Below are 25,212 nucleotides of genomic sequence, written 5' to 3'. Positions count from 1 at the left end.
TTTGTTGTTTATTTTGGCCAGCAGAAAACCAGATCAATAAATCAAAAAACTAAAAACAATGTTTTTTTGTTTGTTTTTGTTTTGTTGAGACGGAGTCTTACTCTGTCGCCCAGGCTGGAGTGCAATGGCATGATCTGGGTTCACTGCAACCTCTACCTCCCGGGTTCAAGTGATTCTCCTGCCTCAGCCTCCTGAGTAGCTGGGATTACAGGTGTGTGCCACCACATCCAGCTAATCTTTTGTATTTTTAGTAGAGATGAGGTCTCACCATGTTGGCCAAGCTGATCTTGAACTCCTGACCTCAAATGAACCACCTGCCTCGGCCTTCCAAAGTGTTGGGATTACAGGCATGAGCCACTGTGCCCGGCCAAAAAACTAGATGTTGAACTTTAAAAACAAATCTCATGACAAACAAAAAGTTCTATTAAAACTATCATTTAAAATTTTTACACAACAGTCATTCCAAGTAGATTAACAAAGTGTAATGAACACTTTGCTTAACTTCTGTCTGGGTAAACACCTGTGTTTATCATTTATAATGGTTCTGCTTTCTCTGGTGAGAATCTGACCTAAGATGGATGTGGTAGGGGTGGTGGTCACAACTGGGGAAGAAAGATACTGTAGTATTTAAACTTTCATACAAAATGCAAGGGTCTTATCTGGGTTCACTTACTCATGATAAATGGTGGATTTCCAAATTGCTGCCTGAACAGAATGCCTTTTTAAAAAACAAAAAACAATTTCCTTATTTTGAAGCCTTCCATTGTACAGTCAATTTTTAATTGTAAGGTTATATGTACTACAAGCATATATTTATACATTTCAAAAGATGGAGAAAATAACAGTAAAATTATTTATCAATAAGGAATTGCTTTTTCTTTCCTTAAAGCGACTGTGAAAGAGTTATATGTTTTCTTAAGAATACCATACTCCTAAAAATATTTCCATACAATAGAAATTGTTTTTCTAATGAGAAGTTTTATTCTTATAAAACATCTGAGGGAAAAAAAAAATCCTTACTCTTTATCTGTATCTCCTTCACTTTCTTCTTCATGATCAAAGCTCCAATTATTTTTAAAACCTCCATCTCTCTTAGACTCTGATCTAGCCAAAGCTGAAATAAAAACAAACTGCAGTAAGTATTCATTAATAGAGCTATTCAATATAAAACAAATATGTGCATTTCCCAAGCTCTTTGATTATTCTAGATTTTGTTTTAATTTGGTTGCCTTTGTCTATTTTTTGTAAACATTTGATTTCCTCCAAAGAGAAAAAGAAGACATTAAAATCTGTTTTTACTAATTCATAATCATCCATACATGTGCTTGCTACACAAAGAAGCTCAGATTAGAAAGCTATAATAAAAACGGAGGGCACATGAATATGTATGAATACATATAAAATCAGCCCTAAATCTCATCTTTGATCACTGATTCTAGAAATAAGTACCTATAAATAGTTTGCTTGCCTTCTTCATGAGAACTATATCCAGACTGCTAGACTCTCCCTTAAACTCAACGATACCTGCCTTTTAACAGAAGAAAAACAAACGTTTTCGGTTTTGGCAATGTGGTTAAAACTTGACAACCTGAAAAACTCTAGATCAGAACACTAAATGTGCTCATTATGAATTTTAAAAAAATTTATAAGTGCATGGCTGAAACCCCTTGAAGCCATTAACAACTAGAAAGTGGGAACCCAGAGAGCTAAATGAAATTCCAAAGATGGCATTTCTCTCTTGGTACCCTATGACCAAAAACCTGATGTCCTAGAACCCAGGCTTTATTAGGTTAACCTCAAGGCCCCAGCAAAATGAGATGTCAGACTGAAAACCAGACAAGCTGAAGGGCAACACTCTGACTTGGTGAACTAGGGAAAAACAAAACAGAACAAAAAACTCACTGAAGAGGCAGTGGGGATAATTCTGATGTCTTAAGCTTGGCTCTGGCTTTCTGAGTTGAAATAAGGACAAATAAAGTACATCCACCCCATGGTCAGTGCTATGGTCTGAATGTTCTCAAATTTATATGATGAAATCCTAACCCCAAGATACAGATGGTATTAAGAGGTGGGGCCTGTGTGAGCTGATTAGATCACGAGGGCACAGCTCTCACGAATGGGATTGGTGCCCTTATCAAAGAGGCCCAATGGAGCCTGTTTGCCCCTTCCATTCTGTGAGGAGACAGCCAGAAGGCACCATTTGTGAAAAAGTGGGACCTTACCAGATACTGAATCTGGACATCTTGATCTAACTTCCCAGCTTCCAGAATTCTGAGAAATGTGAGGTTTAAAGGCCACTCAGTCTATGGACTTCAATACAGCAGCCCGAATGAACTAAGACAGGAAATCCCTAATCATAAGAGATGACAATTAACTAGGGTGTGTAGCCAGAATTTTCACAACTTACAAGGCCATGAAAAACCCATAATTAAAATATCCTCCCATGAAAAGATGCTCAGCATCACTAACCATTAAAAAATGCAAATCAAAATCATAATGAGATACTACTTCTCACCCATTAGGAAAGCTTATTTTCCTCTTTTTTTTTTTTTTTTTTTTTGAGGCAAGGTAGCCCAAGCTGGAGTGCAGTGGTGCCATCATGGCTCACTGCAGCCTTGACTTCTTGGGCCCAAATGATCTTCCCGCCTCAGCCTATGGAGTAGCTGGGATCACAGACACATGCCACCATGCTCAGGAAATTTTTAAATTTTTTTGTAGAGGTGAGGTCTTGCCATTTTGCCCAGGCTGGTCTCGAACTCCCAGCCTCAATCCATCCTCCCTGCCTCAGCCACTCAAAGTGCTGGGAATACAGGTGTGAGCCACCCTGCCTGGCTGCTATTATTTACTTTTAAAAATGGAAAGTAACAAGTATTGGCTAGGATGTGGGAGAAACTAGAACTCTTGTGCATTGCTAGTGGGAACGCAAAACAGTTCAGGCACTGTAGAAAATAATTTGGCAGTTCCTCAAAAAGTTAAACATAGAATTACCCTACGAGCTAGCAATTTCACTTCTAGGGAGACATCTAAAATAACAAAAGCATGTATTCAAACAGACACTTGTATGCCAATGTTCATAGCAGCATTATTCACAGTAAGCTAAATGGTGGAAACAACCCAAATTTCTATCAACAGATTAATAAACAAAATACAGTATGTGTGTACATATGTACACACACACACACACACACACACACACACACACACACACACATAGACACAACGGAATGTTATTCAGCCTTAAAGGGATACGAATTGGATACAGGATACAAGACAGATGAACCTTGAAAACAGTTACTAAGTGAAATAAGCCAGATGCAAAAGGACAAATATTGTTATGATTCCACATATATGAAGTACCCAGAATAGGTAAATTCATAGAGACAGAAAGTAGAATCAAGGTTACCAGAGGCTAAAGGAAGTAGAGAAATGGAGAATTACTGTTTAACAGGTACACAGTTCTTGTTTATGATGATTTAAAAGATCCAAAAATAAATATTGGTGGTGGCTGCACAACATTATAAATGTACTTAATACCAATGAACTGCATAAATATACACTTAAAAATGGTTAAACAGTAACTTATATGTTATGTATATTATACCACAATAAAAAACTGCTTTTAATTAAAAGGAAAAAAAAAAGCCTGAAAGTGACTAACACAAGCAAACATAAATCCTCTCTAAAAAATATAAAACTTCAATGCAAGCCTGAAAAAAAAAGTTTCAGAAATATCATGAACAGGAGGAAATAAGTCTTAATGAGCAAACCATCAGTATACATGAAACTTCCTAACATGTATACTGGGATTGAAAACATAAGTAAATAAATAGTAGATGATGGAAACAAGGTTTCTCCCTGTCAAATAAAGAAGTTACAAATAAGCAAGAGAGGAAAGACAGAATAAACCCTATGGTGCTAGGTTAGAGTCAGACATACCAGCCTGAACTCACATTTATTTAATACATACACAGATGTACAGGTATGTTGTAACATGGGTTAGTATAGAGAGCTAGGGCTGCTTTCTTAGAGGGTCTAGAAGCAGTGACACCCCAGTAGCAACAAACACACCTACAACTAGATCTTGGTTTCTAAATACCATTCTCTCTAATAAAAGGAGCCAGGGTTCCTAGAAGAAATGACTGATTCTAGGCCAGAGGCAGAAATAACACGAATATGAACCTGGTGTAACTTACAGGGTCAGAATGCAAGAAAATCATTATTTTTTTTAAAGACGGGGGCATGTCAAAAGGTTACAGAAGCCAACTTGAAAGAATTCCCAACGGCCAAAGTTGGAACAATTTTAGCAAAAATAAATAACATCGGCATTGGGTTATAACTCCTAAATAAAATAAACATTCCCGAATCCATACTGATAAAAACAGATCATTGAATAAATAAATAAATGGAAAGAAGGGACACATGTTCCTTACAGAAGAATTCCAAATAATATAAATAATATAAGCATATACTCCCTTCTCCAAAGATAAAAATGAATTTTCCTTCCCTTGAGTACGGGCTCAACTTGGTAACTTACGTCAAAAACACAGACATAAAAGGGAGGAAAAACAAACTGACAATGGAGAAACCTGACAAACACTACCTCAGCCAAGTGATCATAGTTAACATTCATAGTGATATGTCTTATTCATGGCATGTACCCTTTAATATGGTATGATGAAAATAGCACTTCAGCACTGTGATCCTTTCCCTAAAACTCATAATCCCAGTTTAATCATAAGAAAACATCAGACAAACCCAACCTGAGGGACACTGTATAAAATACCTGTATACAGTATTTTGTACAACTGTCAAGGTTATGAAAAACAAGGAAAGATTAAGAAACTGTGAAAGAACACAGTATACTAAGGAGACAAGACAATCAAATCCAAAGTCCTGGATTGGACTCTCGAATATGAAAAGGGTGTTAATGGAATTACTGGTGAAATCCAAAATAAAGTTTGTAGTTCAGGTAATAGTAATAACACTATCACACAAATGTTAAATTTCATAGTTGTGACAAACATACACTGGCTATATTTGGTGGCAACATTAGTGGAGGCAGAGTAAAAGTTATATAGAAGTTCTCTAAACCGGCCGGGCGCAGTGGCTCCTGCCTGTAATCCCAGCACTTTGGGAGGTGGAGGCGGAGGCGGGCGGATCACCTGAGGTCGGGAGTTTGAGACCAGCCTGACCAACGTGGAGAAACCCTGTCTCTACTAAAAATACAAAATTAGCCGGTGTGGTGGTGCATGCCTGTAACCCCACCTACTCAGGAGGCTGAAGCAGGAGAATCACTTGAACCCAGGAGACGGAGGTTGCAATGAGCCAAGATCACGCCATTGCACTCCAGCCTGGGCAACAAGAGCGAAACTCCATCTCAAAAAAAAAAAAAAAGAAAGAAAGAAATTCTCCAAACCATCATTGAAACTTCTATATAAATTTATATGTATTCCAAAAGAAAAAGTTTTAAAACACCAAAGGCTGGGTGCAGTGGCTCATGCCTGTAATCTAAGCATTTTGCGAGGCTGAAGTGGGCAGATCACTTTAGCCCAGGAGTTTGAGACCAGCCTGGGCAACATGACAAAATCCTGTCTCTACAAAAAAATACAAAAAAATTAGCCTGGCATGGTGGTGCGTGCCTGTAGTACCAGCTACTCAGGAGACTGGGATAGGAGGATTGGACGGAGGATCAATTGAGCCTGGGAGGTTGAGGCTGCAGTGAGCCATGATGACACCACAGCAATCCAGCCTGGGTGACACAGCAAGACAATCTCAAAAATACTTAAATAAATATTTAAAAACACAATGTAAAATGAACCTATGTTTCAAAAGTCAAAAGAGACGTCGTAATATTTATGCACTAAAGGAACTGGGGTTCTTTACACACAATTCCTTTTTTTTTTTTTTTGAGATGGAGTCTTGCTCTGTCGCCCAGGCTGGAGTGCAGTGGCGCAATCTCAACTCACTGCAACCTCCGCCTCCCGGGTTCAAGTGATTCTCCTGCCTCAGCCTCCTGAGTAGCTGGGATTACAGGCGCATGCTACCACGCCCGGCTAATTTTGTATTTTTAGTAAAGACAGGGTTTCACCATGTTGGTCAGGCTGGTCTCGAACTCCTGACCTTGTGATCCACCCGCCTCGGCCTCCCAAAGCACTAGGATTACAGGTGTGTGCCACCACACCTGGCTGTGTACACATAATTCTAACAAACTCAATCATACCCTAATTGATATTAGATTAGAACCTCCATGGAAGTAATAATTTCCAGTGAGAGAAAAAATAAATTATAAAAAGAAAAGAGATTTTTAAAAGTTTGGGGGCAACCTGGAGTGGGGACAAAAACTTAAAATCTTCAAAAGTCCCTGAGAGTATCACTACATTTCAATAACTTCTTATGGTTGACATTTGTAATTATGAGAGTAGAAAATTATGTCCACTGTATTCTAGTTAGAAAATTAAGGAGATGGAAAGAAAAAGGTTAAGGAGAGATCCCAGTTAAATATCACAAATTAAACACCTAAAGTTTTCTCCATATCCTCCACTAAAATGACAATAATGGAAAGAGGAAGAAAAGTAGCAACCCATAAGAACAAAAAGAACCAGAGAGGAGATAATAGTAGAAGTGAGATTAACAAAAGTGAAAAAAGATAAACATTCGGTGGATGAATAGGAACTAGTATGGTTGACCAAAGAAAGCAAAAACCTAAATGTCTATGAGGGCACAAATTACCAAATGAACACAAGAAGCAAAAGAAGATTTTTAATACTGCTATATCAATAAAATAAATTGAATTCATTATGACAAATCTTCCCAAAAAAGCAAAACTCAGGCTCAGAAGGCTTCGCCACTAATTTCTTTCAAACTTTTAAAAAATAGCACCAATCTTATCTGAACTTTTGCAGAAAATAAAAAAGGAACACTTTGCAGCTCATTTTATGAAGTCAGAATACTTGATCCCAAACTTGACAATGACATTCAAGGAAGGAAAATTACTGAGCAATCTCACAAAAAGACAGATATAAAACCTAAACAAAATCTTAGCAAATCAAACTCAGTGATATATAAATAACACATTACAATTAAGCAGGGTTTATTCTAAAAAGCAAAAGTAAACATTTGAAAATCATAAATGTAACTTACAGTATCCACTCACAACAAACAAAAACTCTCAGCAGGCAGGGCACAGTGGCTCATGCCTGTAATCCCAGCACTTTGGGAGGGCGAGGTGGGTGGATCACTTGAGGTCAGGAGTTTGAGACCAGCCTGGCCAATGTTGCGAAACCCCGTCTCTACTAAAAATACAAAAATTAGCCAGGCGTGGTGGCACGCACCTGTAATCCCAGCTACTCGGGAGGCTGACACAGGAGAATTGCTTGAACCCACAAGGCAGAGGTTGAGTGAGCTGAGATCACGCCACTGCACTTCAGCCTGCGCGACACAGCAAGACTCAAACAAACCAAAACAAACCTCTTAGCAGGATAGGCGAGATAATCCCACCACTTTGGGAGGCCAAGGTGGGTGAATCACTTGAGGTCAGGCATTCAAGACCAGCTTGGCCAACATGGTGAAACCCTGTTTCTACTAAAAATACAAAAATGAACTGGGTGTGGTGGTGCATGCTTGTAATCCCAGCTAATTGGGAGGCTGAGGCAGGAGAATTGCTTGAACCCAGGAGCTGGAAATTGCAGTGAGCTGAGATCAGGCCACCACTGCACTCCAGCCTGGGTAAAAAAGTGTGTGAGACTCTGTCTCAAAACAACAACAACAAAAAACTTGCAAACCAGGAATAGAAAGGCACTCCCTTAATCTGAAACAGGAATAACTCCCCAAACCTTCAGCAAACATCTAACTTCTCCCCAGCAATAAGCTATCAGCAAGTCTATTCAAGTACATAGTGAAGGTCCTATTGTTGGTGCAGTAAAGGGAGAAAAATCACTTGGGAACCATTATATTAATATTTGGGGGATTCAGGCATGAATCATCAATGGATGCTGAACCAGTGGGTGAAATCTGACGAGAAACAAGTTATTTACAAGGTTTCAAAGTATCTCTCCACACAATATTTATTAATTTGAAAGAGAAAGATAGTGGCTGGGTGCAGTGGCTCACGCCTGTAATCCTAGCACTTTGGGAGGCCAAGGCAGGCGGATCACAAGGTCAGGAGTTCGAGACCAGTCTGGCCAATATGGTAATTCCCCATCTCTACTAAAAATACAAAAAAATTTGCCTGGCGTGGTGGTGCACACCTGTAATCCCAGCTACTCGGGAGGCTGAGGCAGAAGAATGGCTTAAACCTGGGAGGCAGAGGTTGCAGTGAGCTGAGAATGCGCCACAGCACTCCAGCCTGGGTGACAGAGCCAGACTCTGTCTCAAAAAAAAAAAAAAAAAAGTAACTTTCTGCGGAAAAATCTGGTGAACACCACCTTAACTAAGTGATCAAAGTTAATTTCCCCAACAACAAGACAAATTGACATCATGGTCCCCTCAATATGACACACTGAAAAGAACAAAAAAATCATTTTTATGGCATTCCTTATATTTTTTAAAAATGCATAACCTGACTTGAATCATAAGGAAACATCAGATAAACGCAAATTGGGATTAAACTACAAAATAACCACCCTGTTTTCTTAAAAAATGTCAAGGTCAAGAAAGACAAAGTCTGAAAAGCTATTTCCAGATTAAAGAAGACAAATGGGACATGACAATCAATGCAATACATCATTCTGTATCAGATCCTGAACCAGAATTTTTTCTCTTTTGCTATTAAGGAACATTTTTAGGTCAACTAATGAAAGTGGAAAAATGTTTGTAGATTATAGTATTGTATCAATGTTAATTTTCTGAGTTTTATAACTACACTGCAGTAACTCAAGAGAATGTATATTTCCTAAACAAATAAGGGTAAGTTACACAATAAATTACGGTTAAATGAGCAGCATGTCTGAAATTTACTTTCAAAGAGTTAAAGAAAAAAAAAAGCTAGTGCTTCCATTTTCATTATCATTTAGTGCTCCACAGTATAAATATAATCGCTTATTTATACATCCCCCTATTTGTGGAAATTTAGGTTATATCCACCTTTTTACTATTACATACATTGCTACTATGAACATTTTAGTATGTCTCATATTGCTATTAAGAACTTTTTTTTTTTAAGTTTGTTTCCTTGTGCATGTATGTTTCTCTAGGGCAGAGGTCACCAGCCTTTTTCTGTAAAAGGCCAGACAGTAAATATCTTACACTGTGTAGTCCATACAGTCCCTGTCAGTTACTCAATGTTGCCATTTCAATGAGAAGGCAGGGATAATGCAAATAGGTATTGCTGTGTTGCAATAAAACTTTATTTAAGGGCAGTGACATTTGAATTTCATGTAATTTTCATGTGTCATGAAACATTCTTCTTTTGACTTTTTCCCTCCAGTCATTAAAAATATAAAAGCCATTCTGAGCTCATGAGCCTCTTAAAAACAGGCAGCTGGACAAATTTGGCTGGGTCATAGTTTTCTTTTTTTTTTTAAAGACAGGATCTCGCTCTGTCACACAGGCTGGAGTGCAGTGGCACAATCTCGGCTCACTGCAACCTCTGCCTCCTGGGTTCAAGCGATTCTCGTGCCTCAGCCTCCCAAGTAGCTGGGATTACAGGCATATGCCACGATGCCCGGCTGATTTTTGTATTTTTAGTAGTGATGGGGTCTCACCATGTTGGCCAGGCTGGTTTTGAACTCCTGGCCTCAAGTGATCTGCCTGTTTTGGCCTCCCAAAGTGCTAGGATTACAGACGTGAGCCACTGCGCCTGGTCTGGGGCACAGTTTTCTGATACCTGACCTAGGGTATCCTTTAGCAATGGAATGATTTGGTCCTTGGGGATGTGCATTTTCAAGTTCAATAGGTACTGCCAAACTGATCTCCAAAGTGGCTTCAGTACTGTTTTTAAGTTTTCCTGTTTCCTGTTTCTATGCATCATCTCCCACTGTAGTGATGTTTTAATTTCTACGTCTCATGGGGTTATCAGACAGCTCACACCTATAATCCTAGCGTTTTGGGTGGCTAAGGCAAGAGGATTGCTTGAGGCCAGAAGTCGAGAGCAGCCTGAGCAGCATAGTGACACTCTGTCTCTACAAAAATAAAAAAATCAGCTGGTTGTGGTGGCACAAGCCTGTAGTCCCAGCTACTAAGGAGGCTGAGGCAGGAGGATCCCTTGAGCCCAGGAGTTTGAGACTGCAATGAGCCATAAGCGCACCACAACAATTATGAATATGAGAAAAACGTAACTTAGAAATATAAATGCAGCAAAAGAAAATATAGAGAGAATTAAATGTGTATGTTCGAAAAGCAATTTTATGTGGCTCTGCAGGGCTACAGCCCAAGTCTTTCTCAAGAACTATCAAGATTTTCCAAAGCCTTGAGTCACCATGTTACAAGTCTGAGTACCCTGCTGCAGAGGCCATCTGAAGAGGTCTTTAGACTGCAGACATGGAACTTCCCGACCAAACCACACAAGCCACCACCAAATCATCCCTGCAGATGCTACATGAAGAAGAAAATTCACCTAGCTAAGCCTTTCTCAAGTCCCTGACCTTCAAAACCTGTATCTCTTGGTATAGAAGACAAACTAATAGATCACTACTACTTCAAGATAAAGTCTTTAAATACTATATTTCTGGATGTAATATTAAATTAGACCCCTCTGTGAGCTACCAAAACCAAAATGTTCTTTCCCTTAGCACCCCAGCTTCACTAGTCTATCTACTTCTATGTACCTTTCAGCAAGATGATAGCATAGTCAGTTCAGTTCGTTAGTCAGGCAGCAGTTTAGTGCTACAGGTGTTGCTGGAAACTCCTTAACTTTCTATGGAATGAAAAAGTCTAGCTAGCAATGATACCTATTCCAAAGCAGTGCAGTTGGCGCTACCTTTACACAGAATACACAATCTCTTAAAAATACACTTATCTCAAGCTGAAACACACAAACTTCTAAAGCCAGAAATTAAACCGAGAAATGACTGCATGAGATAAGTAGTTCCAAATGTTCCTTATGCTTTAAAGTGAGAGGATCATCAAAGTGTCAGGGAATTCAGTATTCTGTGAGACAGACCAATGAAATTTGAGAAACACTTTAACTGTGAAAGTGCAAACACGTAATTCAGGAAGATGGACAGTTTCACAAAAAGCTTAAATTAACAGAGACTCAAGAAATAAGTGAAGCCTGTAAATGGTGAAAGCAAAAGAGACTGAGGAGCTGATACCCAAACTTGTGAAGGAGAAGCTGATAAACAGCTTCAGACTTAACTGCTATTATGATTTACTAAATCATTCTTTTATATCTCCTGTGGTTAAAAAATGAAAACCAACCTGGGCTGAAAACAGAAGACTGAATGCCAAAATGTTTGGAATCCCACTTCATTCAAATAGTGACCACTGGGGTTATGAAGAAAGAGAAGTTATTGGTTTCCACAGAAGCAGAGTCAGCAGGGGTCATGGTAGTTAAGTAGTACCTTCATCTTGTCTCCAGAATTTAGTTCTTGATTCGTAAGTAGGAGGTTATGAAGGTAGAAAGTTGTAGATTTTTGAATATATGAAACAACAAGGTTACTAAACAGTTTAAATTCTCCAAGCCTAGGAGAATTTCTAGTTCCTCGTCGTCCACTCTTTATTAAAAATGAAACGTGAATTTACCATCTATTGGATGCCAGCACTGTTTGTTATTTTTTTTCTCCCGTTCTGTTTCAAAAACTGTAATGCAGTGAATTTGGGAGGGGAAAAAAACGCATCTTCAAAAACTATAAAATGTATTTGATATAGCAACTCCTCCCTCACCCCACCCCCAAACAAAACAAACAAAAACAACCTCCAAAGGCAAGATCAGAACATAGCTGTTTTCATACTACTCCAGGCTGATTTCAGATGGCTTCAAGGTAGCTGTTGTTAAACTAGGACAAGGCAGAGTGTCCAAACATCCCAGTGTGCCTGGGACTATCCCAATTTTAGCACTGAAAGCCCCATATACTCTGAAGATAATAGTTAATAATTTTTGCCAATGGATGCAGAAGATTCCGGGAAGTACAAAACCCTAAGGTAGACAAAAAAAATTAGGGGCCAAAAACAACCCTGTTTTTAGTGTCAAATGGATATGGCACAGATTATCTATCACTTTCTGTAACTGTAGCCATTGTTTTATTACCTGATGATGGCAACCATCATTTGCAGTTCACAATAATGGATTATCCATTGTTGCATCATTCTAAGTAATATGACTTAGGTATACAACTTAAGTGTGCTGTAACTGTGAGCATTAACAGTCTGTGACTTAGTGGATTAACTGGCACTTTGTATCAAGATACTGTTTTACTTTTAGTATCGTGAATAGTATGACCATTTCTAAGAGCTTAAGTAATGAAAATGAGAGTATGACCCAGGCATCACTAAATGAAAGAAAAAACAAAAGGAAGAAAAAGTTTCTAACATTCTTCCTCTTTTGTCCATACTTATGCTTGCCTAGTTTCAGAAATTCCTGAATCCATTCCCAATCAACTGGAAGTTAAACTAAGGCCAGGTGCGGTGGCTCACACTTCTAATCCCAGCACTCTGGGAGGCTGAAGTAGGTGGATCACTTGAGGTCAGGAGTTTGAGACCAGCCTGGACAACATGGAGAAACCCCATCTCTACTAAAAATACAAAAATTAGTCAGGCATGGTGGTGTGCGCCTGTAATCCCAGCTACTAGGGAGGCTGAGGAAGCAGAATTGCTTGAACCTGGAAGGCAGAGGTTGCAGTCAGCCAGTGAGCTGAGATGGCGCCACTACACTCCAGCCTGGGCAACGGAGCCGAGACTCCATCTACTCCATCTCAAAAAACAAAAACAAAAACAAAACATTAAACTAATGACTGTTTCTATGCTATTTATATCTTTGAAATAAATTACTAATTAAGTTGCCCATTTTGTTTTGTCTTTCTTTAGCTTCCCAAACTGTCCAAAAGTTGGATTTTGGGTTTCATAAGAATTGTCATTTAACATACTACATGACTGTTGAAAAATACTTTGACTGTTGAAAGAATGGGGAAAAAATACCAGGTAGGTATGGGAGAGAAAGGCTGTATAGATTAAGGATAGCTGCAAATTATTTGTCATTCTTCCCACTGAAGGGTGGAATCTACTCCCTCTCCCCTTCAATCAGGGCTGGCTCTGTATTCTTTTGGCCAATACAATGTGGAAGACGTTAACACTGTAAATTTCTGAAGTTGGGCCTCAAGAGATTTGTGGCTTTCCATTTTTGCCCTCTTAAAAGTGCTGCTTCATATCAATAAATAATACTTCTCCATAATAACTTATTATTTTTCCTTCTCTTGTTCAGTCGCCCCTTCCTTTGGGGGGAGGTACAGGAAAAAGAGGTAAGAGTAAGAATAGGGAAGCAAAGTGATGAGGAAGCGGGGAGAAAGAGAGAGGAAGGAAATGCTGAAGAAAGCTGAAGCTATTAAGTCGGGTCCCAGGCTACAGTCTGACTTCCCCAATAACTTAAGCTGTGCCAAACAACCCTTCTATACCTCAAGTTCCTCAAATATACAACATACTTTTCTAATAGCAACAGGAATAATCAATTTATGAAAGTCTAGACATACAAAGTATGTAATTTCATTCTCTTTCCTCTCTCATTACAACACTGGTCAAAATCAGCCAATATCTAGAAAAAGGTAGTCAGTGAAAGAAAAACAATGCAAACTAAAATTCAAATAGAAGAGAAGACAAGCAAGGAAAGGAAGCTCTTTTTCTTTTCTCTATCTGCTAATAAAATAAATAATATCAAGTAACACGGAGTGCTTATTATATGCCTGGAATTGCTTTAAGTAATATATATTTCCTCAATCCTCATGGCAATCTTATAAGGTAACTACAATTATTATTTTTAACGACAATTATTACCCTTATTATATAGCTGAGAAAACAGAGAAGTTAAGTAATCTATCCAAGATCACATAGCTAACAAGTAGTAAAGCCAGATGTTGCACCTCAGCATTCTGACTTTTGAGTTCATATTCTCAATGCATTTCTAGTGAAAATCACTTTCTTTTCTCCTTCCTTTCTTTCCTCCTTTCTTTCCTTCCTCTTTCCTTCTTTCTTTCCTTCCTCCTTTCCTCTTTTTCCTCTTCTTTCTTCCTTCCTCCCTCTCTTTTTTCTTTCTTTCTTCTCAGCTCTGTCACCCAGGCTGAAGTGCAGTGTCATGATCTGCAGCCTCAACCTCCTGGGCTCGAGCAACAAGCAATCCTCCCACCTCAGCCTCCTGAATTCCTGGGACTTTGGGTGCATGCTGTGACATCCGGTTAATTTTTGTATTTTTTGCAGAGATGGGGCCTCGTTATGTTGCCCAGGCTGGTCTTGAACTCCTGGGCTCAAGCAATCCTCCTGCCTTGGCCTCCCGAAGTGTTATCTCAGGATAACAGGTATGACCCACTGCACTTTGCCTGAAAATCACTTTCATTCCAAGTGAGGTTCTACTTTACTGTTTCAAGTACATGAACTCACATGATAAACAGAATTTATCACTTTAACTGGGATGAAATCAGGAAATAAACATACTTAAGTAAGGAGTAAATAAGGAATGACACCATGATGTAGTTTCCAAAAGTAATTCAATCAAAAGAAAAAGAGGTGTATTCCCCTAAGTAGGCAGAAACTAGAAACCCTGTTCATATTCCATGGAATGCCAATCGTTTGGGAGAAGCTGTGCTCTAGTTCAACAGACAGTGTTAGGTATTTATGGTCTCCAGTAAAACTGGCAAACTGACTGGGTTCTGCAATGAGTTTATATATAACATAAAAGACTGGCTAAGGCGAAATGGAAAAACACTTTTCATTTGGAGACAGAAGCATTTTTGCTGGTATCTGTAGAGAACAACATTGCATGCAACAGTTTAGCATCACTCTTTTCAACCTAGTAGACAAGGTCCATAAAGGAAGACAGGCTGAAATGAAAAGGAAAACAAACTAAAGTAGTAGTATATGTATATTAGAAAGGAAAGGCAGAAAAAAGTTACTTCAGGAAAAACGGGAGAAAATATAGGAGAAGGAATTCACTTGGTTAAAAAAAAGGAAAAGAAAACTAGATATGAACAAGTGCAGTACAAAAATGAAGAAATGTATAAGAGAGTAGGTAGACTTGTTAGAGCCCCCAGAGTGAAAAAAAGAAAAGGTAGAATATCAAAAGAAAGTTTATAATAACAAGCTAGCCACCATCAATCACCTTTGTCCTCTATTCCAATCATCTCCTAACTGGATAATCTGCTGCCCCTCTCTGAAGCTCTCTCCATGTAGCAGCTGATGACCTTTTTTTTTTTTTTGGGTGGCAGGGTCTCGCTCTGTACTCCCAGGTGGGAATGCAGTGGTACGATCATGGCTCACTGCAGCCTCGCCCTCCTGGGCTCAAGAATCCTCCCATATCATTTTTTAATTTTTTTGTACAGACACGGGCTCACTATGTTGCTCAGGCTGGTCTCCAACTCCTGGGCTCAAGCAATCCTCTCACCTCGGCCTCCCAAAATGCTGGGATTACAGGCGTGAGCCACCATGCCCGGCTATTGACCTTGTTTGAAATAAATGTGATGTCACCTCCAGTATCATCTTGCACCGCTCTCCTATCTGACACCATTATTGTCCTCCCTTAAGTTCCCCAAACATGCCGTGCTCCCCTATTTTACTCTCTCTACCTAGAAAGCACTGCCTCTCTACCTTCTGTTCTCTAATACCCACTTCAAACCACCCTGATTAGATCCAATTCTCATGATTTCAGGTTAAGTGTCCCTTATCCGAAATGCTTGAAACCAGAAGAAATGTTTCAGATTTCAGATTTTTTTTTTTTTTGGATTTTGGAATATTTGCAAATTTTATTATATTATCCCAACTGAGCATCCCAAATCCAAAAATCTGAATTGATTCAATGAGCATTTCTTAGGGGGGTCACGTTGCTTCAAATTCTGGAGGATTTTGGATTTCTAAATTTGGGATGTTCAACTTGTATAAACAATCCACCATTGATTGCTGTACTTGTCAGTTGTAATTTTACATTTAAAAGTATTATTTTATTATTTTTTACTTTCCTCACTAGACTGAACACTCTATGAAAAAAACATGGTTTCTTCTCCCTCACTGTTATGCCTCTCAGTGCAGTGTCATTGCCTACAACATAGTAGGTATTCAATAAGTATCTGTTGACTGAATAAATACAGGGGAATAAATAGCCAAAACTGTCTATCATAAGTGGAAAAGGGGTTATGAGCAACAGTTAGTGAAGAGAAGTGAAAGAAACAAGTCAAAGAGGGGAGAGGAGAGTAGAAAATTTTAACACAAGCTGTGGCTTAATGAAATCCATACAATTTTAGTGTGCTTTTGTATAAATAAAGACAACCAGTAGGTCTCCTTTTCCCTACAGAAGCTATAAAAAGAAATGGAATTATAATCTTAGTGGTTATAAAGATATAAAACATACTTCAGAGCAAAAATGTCAAACAGGTATCTCAAATTTAGTATGACCAGTGTTGTTAATTTCCTTCTCATTCTTCTGTCTACTCCATCTCAGTAAATGGCAGTACCACTAATACCTCAGGCTAAACAAAACCTTTTGATTCCTCTTATTCTGACACTCAATGTACTGTAAGCTCTACATCCAAACATATCCTCAACCTATCAACTTCTCTTCCCCAGTCTCCACTGACATCATGCTAATTGAAGCCCGGACCACTTCTACCTTAACTACTACAATATTATCCTAATTTATTGTCTTGCTTTTAATCTTGCCCCCTAATTCCACAAAGAGCAAAGTTTTTTTTAAAAAAAGATAAACCATATCATTACACCCCCTTGCCCCAAACTCGTCAATGGCTTCCCGCTGAGAAAGATATAAAAATTATTTATGATCCTGCATCAAAGATCTCCTGCCTCTCATATCACTCTCTCCTTTGCTTTCTACATTTCAGCCTTTTTGTTTATCAAATCAATCTTTACACGCATCCCCTCTGCCATATTCTGAAGTGTCTCTTAGTTAAGGTGTTTACTTAATTAAGTGTAACCTCCTCAGGGATGCCTTTCTTGACTTCAGTGCTATGTAAAATGGCTTCCCCATCATTGCTGTTTATGTCTTCCGTATTTATCATACTGTTTATCATCTGGTTTATTTCATTAACAACAAATATGTTTCAGGTGCAAGAAATATGATGGTGAAAAAAGTCATTACTTTTTCACAGTTTATTACAGAGATATGCTTTCACAGAACCTAAGACAGAAGACTAAATAAAGGCAGAGTCCTTGACTCTCTTATGCACTTCACCGTGGTACACTGACTGTTAGAGTAGGATGCTGTAAATGTGATGAGCAAATGAAAACCTAGTTTAGTTTTTCAAGGACTCAACTGGAAAGTAAAGAAAGTGTAATATGTAGATGTCTTAATATTAAATCCTAGGAGCCTATGTATGGGGAAATATTTTGAACACTTATAAACCTGGTAATACAAAATATGCAGCAAATTATGGTGGAATATTTTATTATTATTCGAGATGTAGTTTCGCTCCTCGCCCAGGCTGGAGTGCGAATGGTGCGATCTCGGCTCACTGCAACCTCCAGCTCCTGGGTTCAGGTGATTCTCCTGCCTCAGCCTCCCGAGTAGTTGGGATTACAGGCGCGCGCCACCACACCAGACTAATTTCTGTATTTTTAGTAGAGACAGGGTTTCACCATGTTGGCCAGGCTGGTCTCAAACTCCTGACCTCAGGTGATCCGTTCATCTCGGCCTCCCAAATTGTTGGGATTATAGGCGTGAGCCACCACGCCTGGCCGGAATATTTTATTATTATTAAAAGTGTAAGACACCAAAAGAATCATGGGAAATTAAGCAGAAAACATTAGTATTAAATATCAATTATTTGGAAAGATTCAATATAGCATATGAAAATTGGTTATGAGGAACTAAAATTGTTCCTTTTCCTTATGCTTTTTTTTTTTTGGAGACAGAATCTCGCTCAGTTGCCCTGGCTGGAGTGCAGTGGCGCGATCACTGCAACCTCTGCCTCCCGTTTCCAAGCGATTCTCCTGCCTCAGCCTCCGCAGTAGCTGGGACTACAGGCGCGCGCCAACCACACACGGCTAATTTTTGTATTTTTAGTAGAGTGGGGTTTCGCCATGTTGGCCAGGCTGGTCACCAACTCCTGGCCTCAAGTGATCCGCCTACCTCGGCCCTCCAAAATGCTGTGTGTGATTAAGGGCGTGCCGCCACCGTGCCCAGAACCCTTATGCTTATGCTCTAAAGAAGTTACCGTTTGCTTGCTTTATAAAAATGCTTAAGACATGGTGAAACTCGAATTTATCACACCTATACATTCAAAGACCCTTAGATTAGAATAAAGTAAAAGTAGTAGTTTGAAACTCACATTAACTCTACATCTGTGGCTTTATTTGTGCTTGTTTTAATCCTCCCTATGTTCATCCAATTAGAATTTTAACTCAATCGGGCCTATAGAAGCTGGAAATCTAGGACAGCACAAAAGTATAATCATCTGCATACTGAAGATAATAAGCACGAGTAAGCCATCTTTTGTTTCCAATTTCAAAACAAAAACAACACACATAGCACTACCTGTAACACAAGCTGCACCCTCTCAGCCTCGACAGGTACCCATTCCGCAAACTGGAATGGAGGTAATACGAAACGAACCCAGAAAAACTCAGAAGCTTTTCTTACTCTTACTAGGAAATCTCCTGTAAAGTTCTCATCACTTTTAGATGAAGGCTGGCTTGTACGGTAAGACATTTTTTTCACTTTACTATACTCAAGTAAGAAGAATTAAGAAAAATTACCTCTATTATTCACTATTCTTTCACTAGACTAACACTGAGTACCTACTGTGTTCCAGGCACTGTTCGAGGTGCTGTTAACAAAGCAGTACCAAAGCATTCCCATTCCTCAACACCCTCCTATAGAACCTGTTTAGGGGTTTTCTTAATTTTAAGTTAAATTGTACTTTCTTGATTCAGTAATCTTTCCGGAACATACTAAAAGAAGTTATTTTTTGAAGTAAAGCTTATGACATATTGCAATGAAAATCATCTTTGCAAAATTATCCAAAGAGTAGTTAATTCTTTTTAACAAGAAGAATGAGTCTCTGAGCAGCAGAGACTCATTTTGCTAAACAAAGTGTAAACACTGAACCCATAGTCAAATTAAGTAATATAAACACTTCTTGGGCTACAATTACAATAACATTTAGCTCTATTTTGGGGGTCCTTATATATTCATAGGCCAAAAAAATCAATATTGTTCCCCATTACCACCTTCCCCAACAAAAACATACAGTTTTTCTTGAGGCTGGCTTAGTCTACTTACAGCAAATGTTTAACTTTCCCTCACGAGTGAGTAAAACTCAAATTGTGTCAATAAGCTTTAGTTACGGCCCCAAAATTGACACTGTAAACCTTACTCTTTTTCCAGATAAATTATTTTACAGAATATTTTTATAAAAACACATTCCGAAAGAATATCAGACAAGGCCAGGCCTAATCTGAAGGCTGGCTGCAAAAGCAAGCCTGAAACTCTGAGAAACAGACCAGAGGATATAAAACACACCTCAATGAAACTGTCTGTCCCCTCCCTACTTAGATTGGTCCCCAGTTGCACCCAACCTTAGCAATTTGAAACTTTTCATGAACACCAAACAAGATGTGAATGCTGGCTGCTCTCATCCTTAGGCCACCACCCCAACATTTTTTAAATGTCAAAGACTTCAGCGCGCACTCTCAAAGGACGCCCACCAACTCTGGCTCGCAGCTCAATCCACCCGCGCCCCCTGGGCCGAACCGGCTCGCAGCCGAGCCCCTCGCCTGGGCGGACTCGAACCAGGCGCGCTCGCAGCACACTCCCTCCCCGTCATCGCTCATCCCTCGTACTTCACCGCCCCCCAAACCCACCCAGCGCAGATAACTGAATATCCGGGGTTCTGGGGGCCACGTTTTCCAGTATACCCTCCCTTCTCCCCGTCAAGGGCAGAAATAGACGTACCTTCCAGAAAAGTAATCTCCCCTGCGCTGCCGCCGCTCTTGCCGGCCGCCATCTTCCTCCTCCCACGCCGCCTCCTTCTTAATCCATGGCCCACACCGCCGCCGTGCTCGCCGGGATGAGGGGCCGCGCCGGAGGAGGGTAGACGCCGCAGGGTTGCGGGCCTCGGGCTCAGCCGTCAGGCGGGCTGCGCTCCTACGTTCAGACGGGCCTATACAAAGGCAGGCCAGGCGCGCCCGGGCCTGTCCGCGGGCTGGCGGGCAGCGAGGCCCGCGGCCCGAGCTTCTCAGGCCTCTCCGGGGGAACGCGAGCGGCGACGACGACGACGGCGCTTCCCGGGCCCGGTTCCTCTCGGCCCACGACTCCCCATCCACCGCCCACCCAGGCTGCCTGAGAAACTTCCCCCAGCCGTGGGTTCCCAAGAACGGAGAATGAAAGCGAGCACACAAACACGCCTCCCTTCGTCCCAGGCCGTAAAATGGCCGCACCCGCCGCGCCGGAGCGGCGAGGTCTCTGCGACCGTCAGGCGCCTCCAGGCCCCTAGCTCGTTCTGCAGCCGCCGCCGCTACGGCCGTCCGCCCACCCCGCCCAGGCGTGAATGCATCAGCGGAGGCCTTTGCGACTGTCCATGTGGACAGGGGTGGGTCTCCTCTGCCACCGCCTCGCGTCGGTCGCCACAGCAGCTCCAGCCGCCGCCGCTGCCGCTCCTCCCCCACGGGCGCTGGAGCTGCCGCCCGGCTCCCGCCCCCGCCCCGACGCCGCCGCCGCCCCCAGCGCGGCTCCCCCTCAGCAGCCCGGACTCGGCTCGCGGGCAGAGCTGGCTGCGGCGCCGCACCGAGCCCTGACTTGTGGGCGCCCGCCGCCCGGGCTTTCGGCAGGGTCGGCCTTTCACGGCGCGGGCTCGGCCTAGACACGTTACATCCAAAATCCCCACCGCCCAGGGCCCCATGGCAGACCTGGCGTGTGCGATGGGTTTGCTCCTCTGGCACCACAGATGCCTAAGAAATGTGAAAATGTCATTTCTTGAGGAGACCTTAGAATTTAAACTACAGCCAACCGAAGAGAAAAGGTAGTGAGGTACTGGAATCATATGTTTAGTAAATGATTCGTGGTCTACATTTATTTTTAAAGAAGTTTCCAAAATAATTTAGCAGGGAAGATCCTACCAGTCAGCTTTAAATGGCAGTGTTTTTTTGTTTTTTTAAAAGTCCCTTGTCATTTACGTGCCTGAGACTTGAAAAAACCATACCCTACCTTACAAGTGAGGCCTTTTTTTTTTTTTAACTTCTTTTCCTTTAAAAATTTTCTCTTATTATAAAAATAATATATTCTCATTCAAGGAAATATGGAAAGCACAGAAAATGATTATAATGTTTCACGACTGAAACTCAACTCCTGTAGGTTCGTAGTCCTCTGATAGCATTTTTCTTGTCTTTCAGTATCGTTCTTTAAAAAACAAAAATGAGCAAAAATCTATGCTAAATGTCAATGAAAAGTCAACAGCAATTAAAATGATGCAGAAAACCGACATGATTAAGTGCAGTCTTTGGGGAATGGACTGTTCTAATTCAGTTGTGCTATTAACGAAGGCCTAAGCGGAAAGGCTTATTGTTTAAAACGTCCTTTAAAATCTTTTTCCTAATGCGAACCAATAATCTTTCCTGATTGGCAAGAGTAGTATAATGAATGTAATTTATTTTTGTTGCCTGAGGTTATTGCATGATCCTGTTGTGGTGTTCTATGACATCGTCTGTGCCAATGACAGTATAATACTGAGATGTGTAGGTAATAGGCAAATGTGGGTAACTGGCCATTTGTACAGACTTCAACATGTAGTTTTAAAAAAATCTTTAAGGCCGGGCACGGTGGCTCACACCTGTAATCCCAGCACTTTGGGAGGCCGAGGCGGGTGGATCACCTGAGGTCGGGGGGAGTTCAAGACCAGCCTGACCAACATGGAGAAACCCCGTCTGTACTAAAAATACAAAATTAGCTGGGCGTCGTGGCACGTGCCTGTAATCTCAGCTACTCAGGAGGCTGAGGCAGGAGAATCGCTTGAATCCGGGAGGTGGAGGTTGCGATGAACGGAGATCGTGCCATTGCACCCCAGCCTGGGCAACAAGAGCGAAACTCCGTCTCAAAAAAAAAAAAAAAAAAAAAAAAAAAACTTTCAGCAGCTTGATTCCATTTGGAAAAATTGTTTTTTTAATTAAAAATAAATCTTTGCTTTTAAAATGCATATATGCTGGCTTTGAAAATGGAAGAAGGTGCCAGGAGTCAAGGAATGTGTGTGGCCTCTGGAAGCTGGAAAAAGCAAGAAAATCAATTCTCCTCAAGAGTCTCCAGAAAGGAAAACTGACACTTTGACTTTAGCCCAATCAGAAAGGTATTGGACTTCTGACCCTGCAGAACTATCAGAAAAAAATTTGTGTTAAATTGCTAAATTAGTGGTAATTACCATGTGTTACAGCAACACATGGAATGGGAAACAAGGTAAAGTGTGTAGAAGATTTTTGTTTGTTTTTTGAGACGGAGTTTCACTTGTCGCCCAGGCTGGAGTGCAATGGCATGATCTCGGTTCACGGCAACCTCCGCCTCCCAGGTTCAAGCGATTCTCCTGCCTCAGCCTCCCGAGTAGCTGGGATTGCAGGCGCCCGCCACCACGCCCGGCTAATTTTTGTATTTTTAGTAGAGACGGGGTTTCACCACCTTGGCCAGCCTGGTCTCGAACTCCTGACCTCAGGTGATCCACCCGCCTCGGCATCCCAAAGTGCTGGATTATAGGCGTGAGCGACCGCGCCCGGCCCCTTTCCTGGTTTTTTTAGCCTGGTGAATAGCGTTGTCATTTATTCATGTCATTCATGCATTTCTGGTTTCACAAGCCAGAAAACTAGGAATCACTCATCTCTCTTTCTCGCTCCTTCTCTCTCCTCTTTCCCCTCTTTTTTAAATCAAATCTCCTTCCTGATTATCTTTTGAATCTATTCATATTTTTTCCAGTTCCGGTGTCTCCCCATCAATCTTAGCCACTATAATCTTTCAGCTATACTACAATAATAGCTTCAAACAGGTTATTCCTTAATCTCTCTACCCCTCCTCTAATCCATTTCTCACACAAAAACCACAATAATGTTTTTAAAAATTAATTAATTAATTGTTATTATTATTGAGACAAGGTCTGGCTCTCTGGCTCAAGCTGGAGTTCAGTGGTGCAATCTCGGCTCACTGTAACTTCTGCCTCCCAGGCTCAAGTGATCCTCCTACCTCTCCTACCTCAGTCTCCCAAGTAGCTGTGACTGCAGATGTGCACCACCTTGCCTAGCTAATTTTTTTTGTATTTTTTGTAGACAGGGTTTTACCATGTTGCCCAGGCTGATCTTGAACTCATGAGTTCAAGCGATCCACCCACCTTGACCTTCCAAGGTGCTGGGATTACAGGTGTGAGCCACCGTGCCTGGCCTCTCTTTTTTTTTTTAATGTAAATCAGATCAAAGCACTTTACTGTTTAAAACCACTCAAAGATTTCCCTTTGCTCTTAGGATAAAGTCCTAAATCCCAGGCCCTCCCTACCTACCTCACTAGCCTCCTCTTGCAGCATTCTCATCTTCTTCATTAAGCTCCAGCCATTTTCAATTCTTTCAGTTTCTGTTTTCTACATTAGAGCCTTTGGACATGTTTTACCCTCCATCTGCAATGCACTTTTTGTCTGAATAGAATCTTGCACCAATAGATATTAATACATATCTGCTTAATGAGTAAATAATACAAAGTATCAAAAATAATTTTTTCCCAAGGAAAATTTAGAATCATAGAATTCTAGAACCCAGACTCCTTAAAGACTATGTGATAAAAATCTTCTCAGAGGTTCAGAAAATGTCTATGCCCCAAGTAACATTTTGGTAGAAATTGAGGAAAGATACTCTCAAAGGGATCAGCAATCGAGGTGTGAACCTAGGGTTTGGATGTGAAGATTATAATGCTGTAATACAGTCTTCTCAGAGGTTCAGAAAATGTCTATGCCCCAAATAACATTTTGGTAGAAATCCAGGAAAGATACTCTAAAAGGGATCAGCAATTGAGGTGTGAACCTAGGGTTTGGATTTGAAGATTATAATGCTGAAATAATCTGAGTTGCTCTGAGGGGGCTGGGAATTGACAAAAGGAAGATTTGAGTTGGTTATAGACATATAACAAAGTTTTCTCTTTGTGTATGTTATCCCTAAAGCTGCAAATTCTTTTGTATCATAGGGGATGTTTCCTCTATTTTAGCCAAATTTAAAGTGCTGTGTATAAAACTACTTGGATAAACTGACCCATATTCTATGCTGGTAGAGCTTAATAATGATTAATAAAATAGTAACTGTTTTAATACATATATTTCTTTGAAAACATAATTATTAAATCCCGTTCTTCTAGGCACCACACTGAGACATGCAGTATATAGTTAATCCACAACTAAATACAAGTTTCAGGAGACAATAGCAGGTTCTGAAATTAGTGATTGGTTGGTTGATGGTTTTTCAAGGGCTAAGTGTATTTGTGCCAGATGAAATGATGAGCATTATATGAAAATAGTATATTCATTTCTGTTATAAGGATGTAAGTTTCTGTCCTAACATAATTTCTACATTATCCCATTTCACTTCCAACTTGCTGATTATCTTATTATTGTTTTATTAATCCTACCATATTTCATGCTCATTTTTAATTTCCAGTTCTTCTCTTTAGTTAACGATTTCTGTCCCTGTTCCATGTTGCAGATTTTTTTCCTAGGGTTTTAGCAGGTGATTTATCAGCCATTTTAATGCTTATAATTTTAAACTTTTGATTAAATGAAGCTCGAAACTAATCTTTTAAAAATTGTAAGTGAATATATCCTCAAAATAGCACACATTTCTTATACATAGTTCCTACCAGGCTCCTTCAGGGTCAACATTTATAAGTGAACAGAGAAGTTTTCAGGTGACTAGGCTGCATTATGACTTTCCTGGGCCCTAAGCACTATGACTTCATCAGGCCCTTCCTCCACAGGAAATATATCAAACTTTTTTTGGCCAGAGTTTAAATGCTATATATAAAACTACATTTAAAAATTTTAGATTAGTTAATTTTACAACTACTTTGATATAAAGATAAAATATAATCCAGACTGGATTTGTTGTTATATACTTATTATC

General features: G+C 40.3%; 1 protein-coding gene across 10 annotated transcripts in view; it reads right to left on the bottom strand.

Annotated features, from left to right (window-relative positions):
- SENP6 (SUMO specific peptidase 6) overlaps window positions 1–21,480 on the bottom strand; it is a 114,868-nt gene extending 93,388 nt beyond the window's left edge. For 4 of the 10 annotated variants that reach the window (XM_003805813.7, XM_063605386.1, XM_055113896.2 and 1 more), the window contains exons 1-2: window positions 20,039–21,480; window positions 1,021–1,114 (exon numbers count right to left, since the gene is read on the bottom strand). In XM_003805813.7, the coding sequence (XP_003805861.1) occupies window positions 1,021–1,114; window positions 20,039–20,090 (146 nt within the window). In that variant the 5' untranslated portion in view covers window positions 20,091–21,480. Of the gene's footprint in view, window positions 1–1,020; window positions 1,115–20,038 lie in introns of those variants that run through there. The other 6 variants (XM_034962395.3, XM_034962396.3, XM_034962397.3 and 3 more) reach the window with 4 other exon arrangements.
- Window positions 21,481–25,212: the final 3,732 nt, after the last annotated feature.

Source organism: Pan paniscus, chromosome 5 (genome assembly GCF_029289425.2).
Source record: "Pan paniscus chromosome 5, NHGRI_mPanPan1-v2.0_pri, whole genome shotgun sequence".
Lineage (NCBI taxonomy): Eukaryota > Metazoa > Chordata > Mammalia > Primates > Hominidae > Pan > Pan paniscus.
Note: the sequence above shows the minus strand (reverse complement) of the source record. Positions and strands in the feature narration are given on the sequence as shown.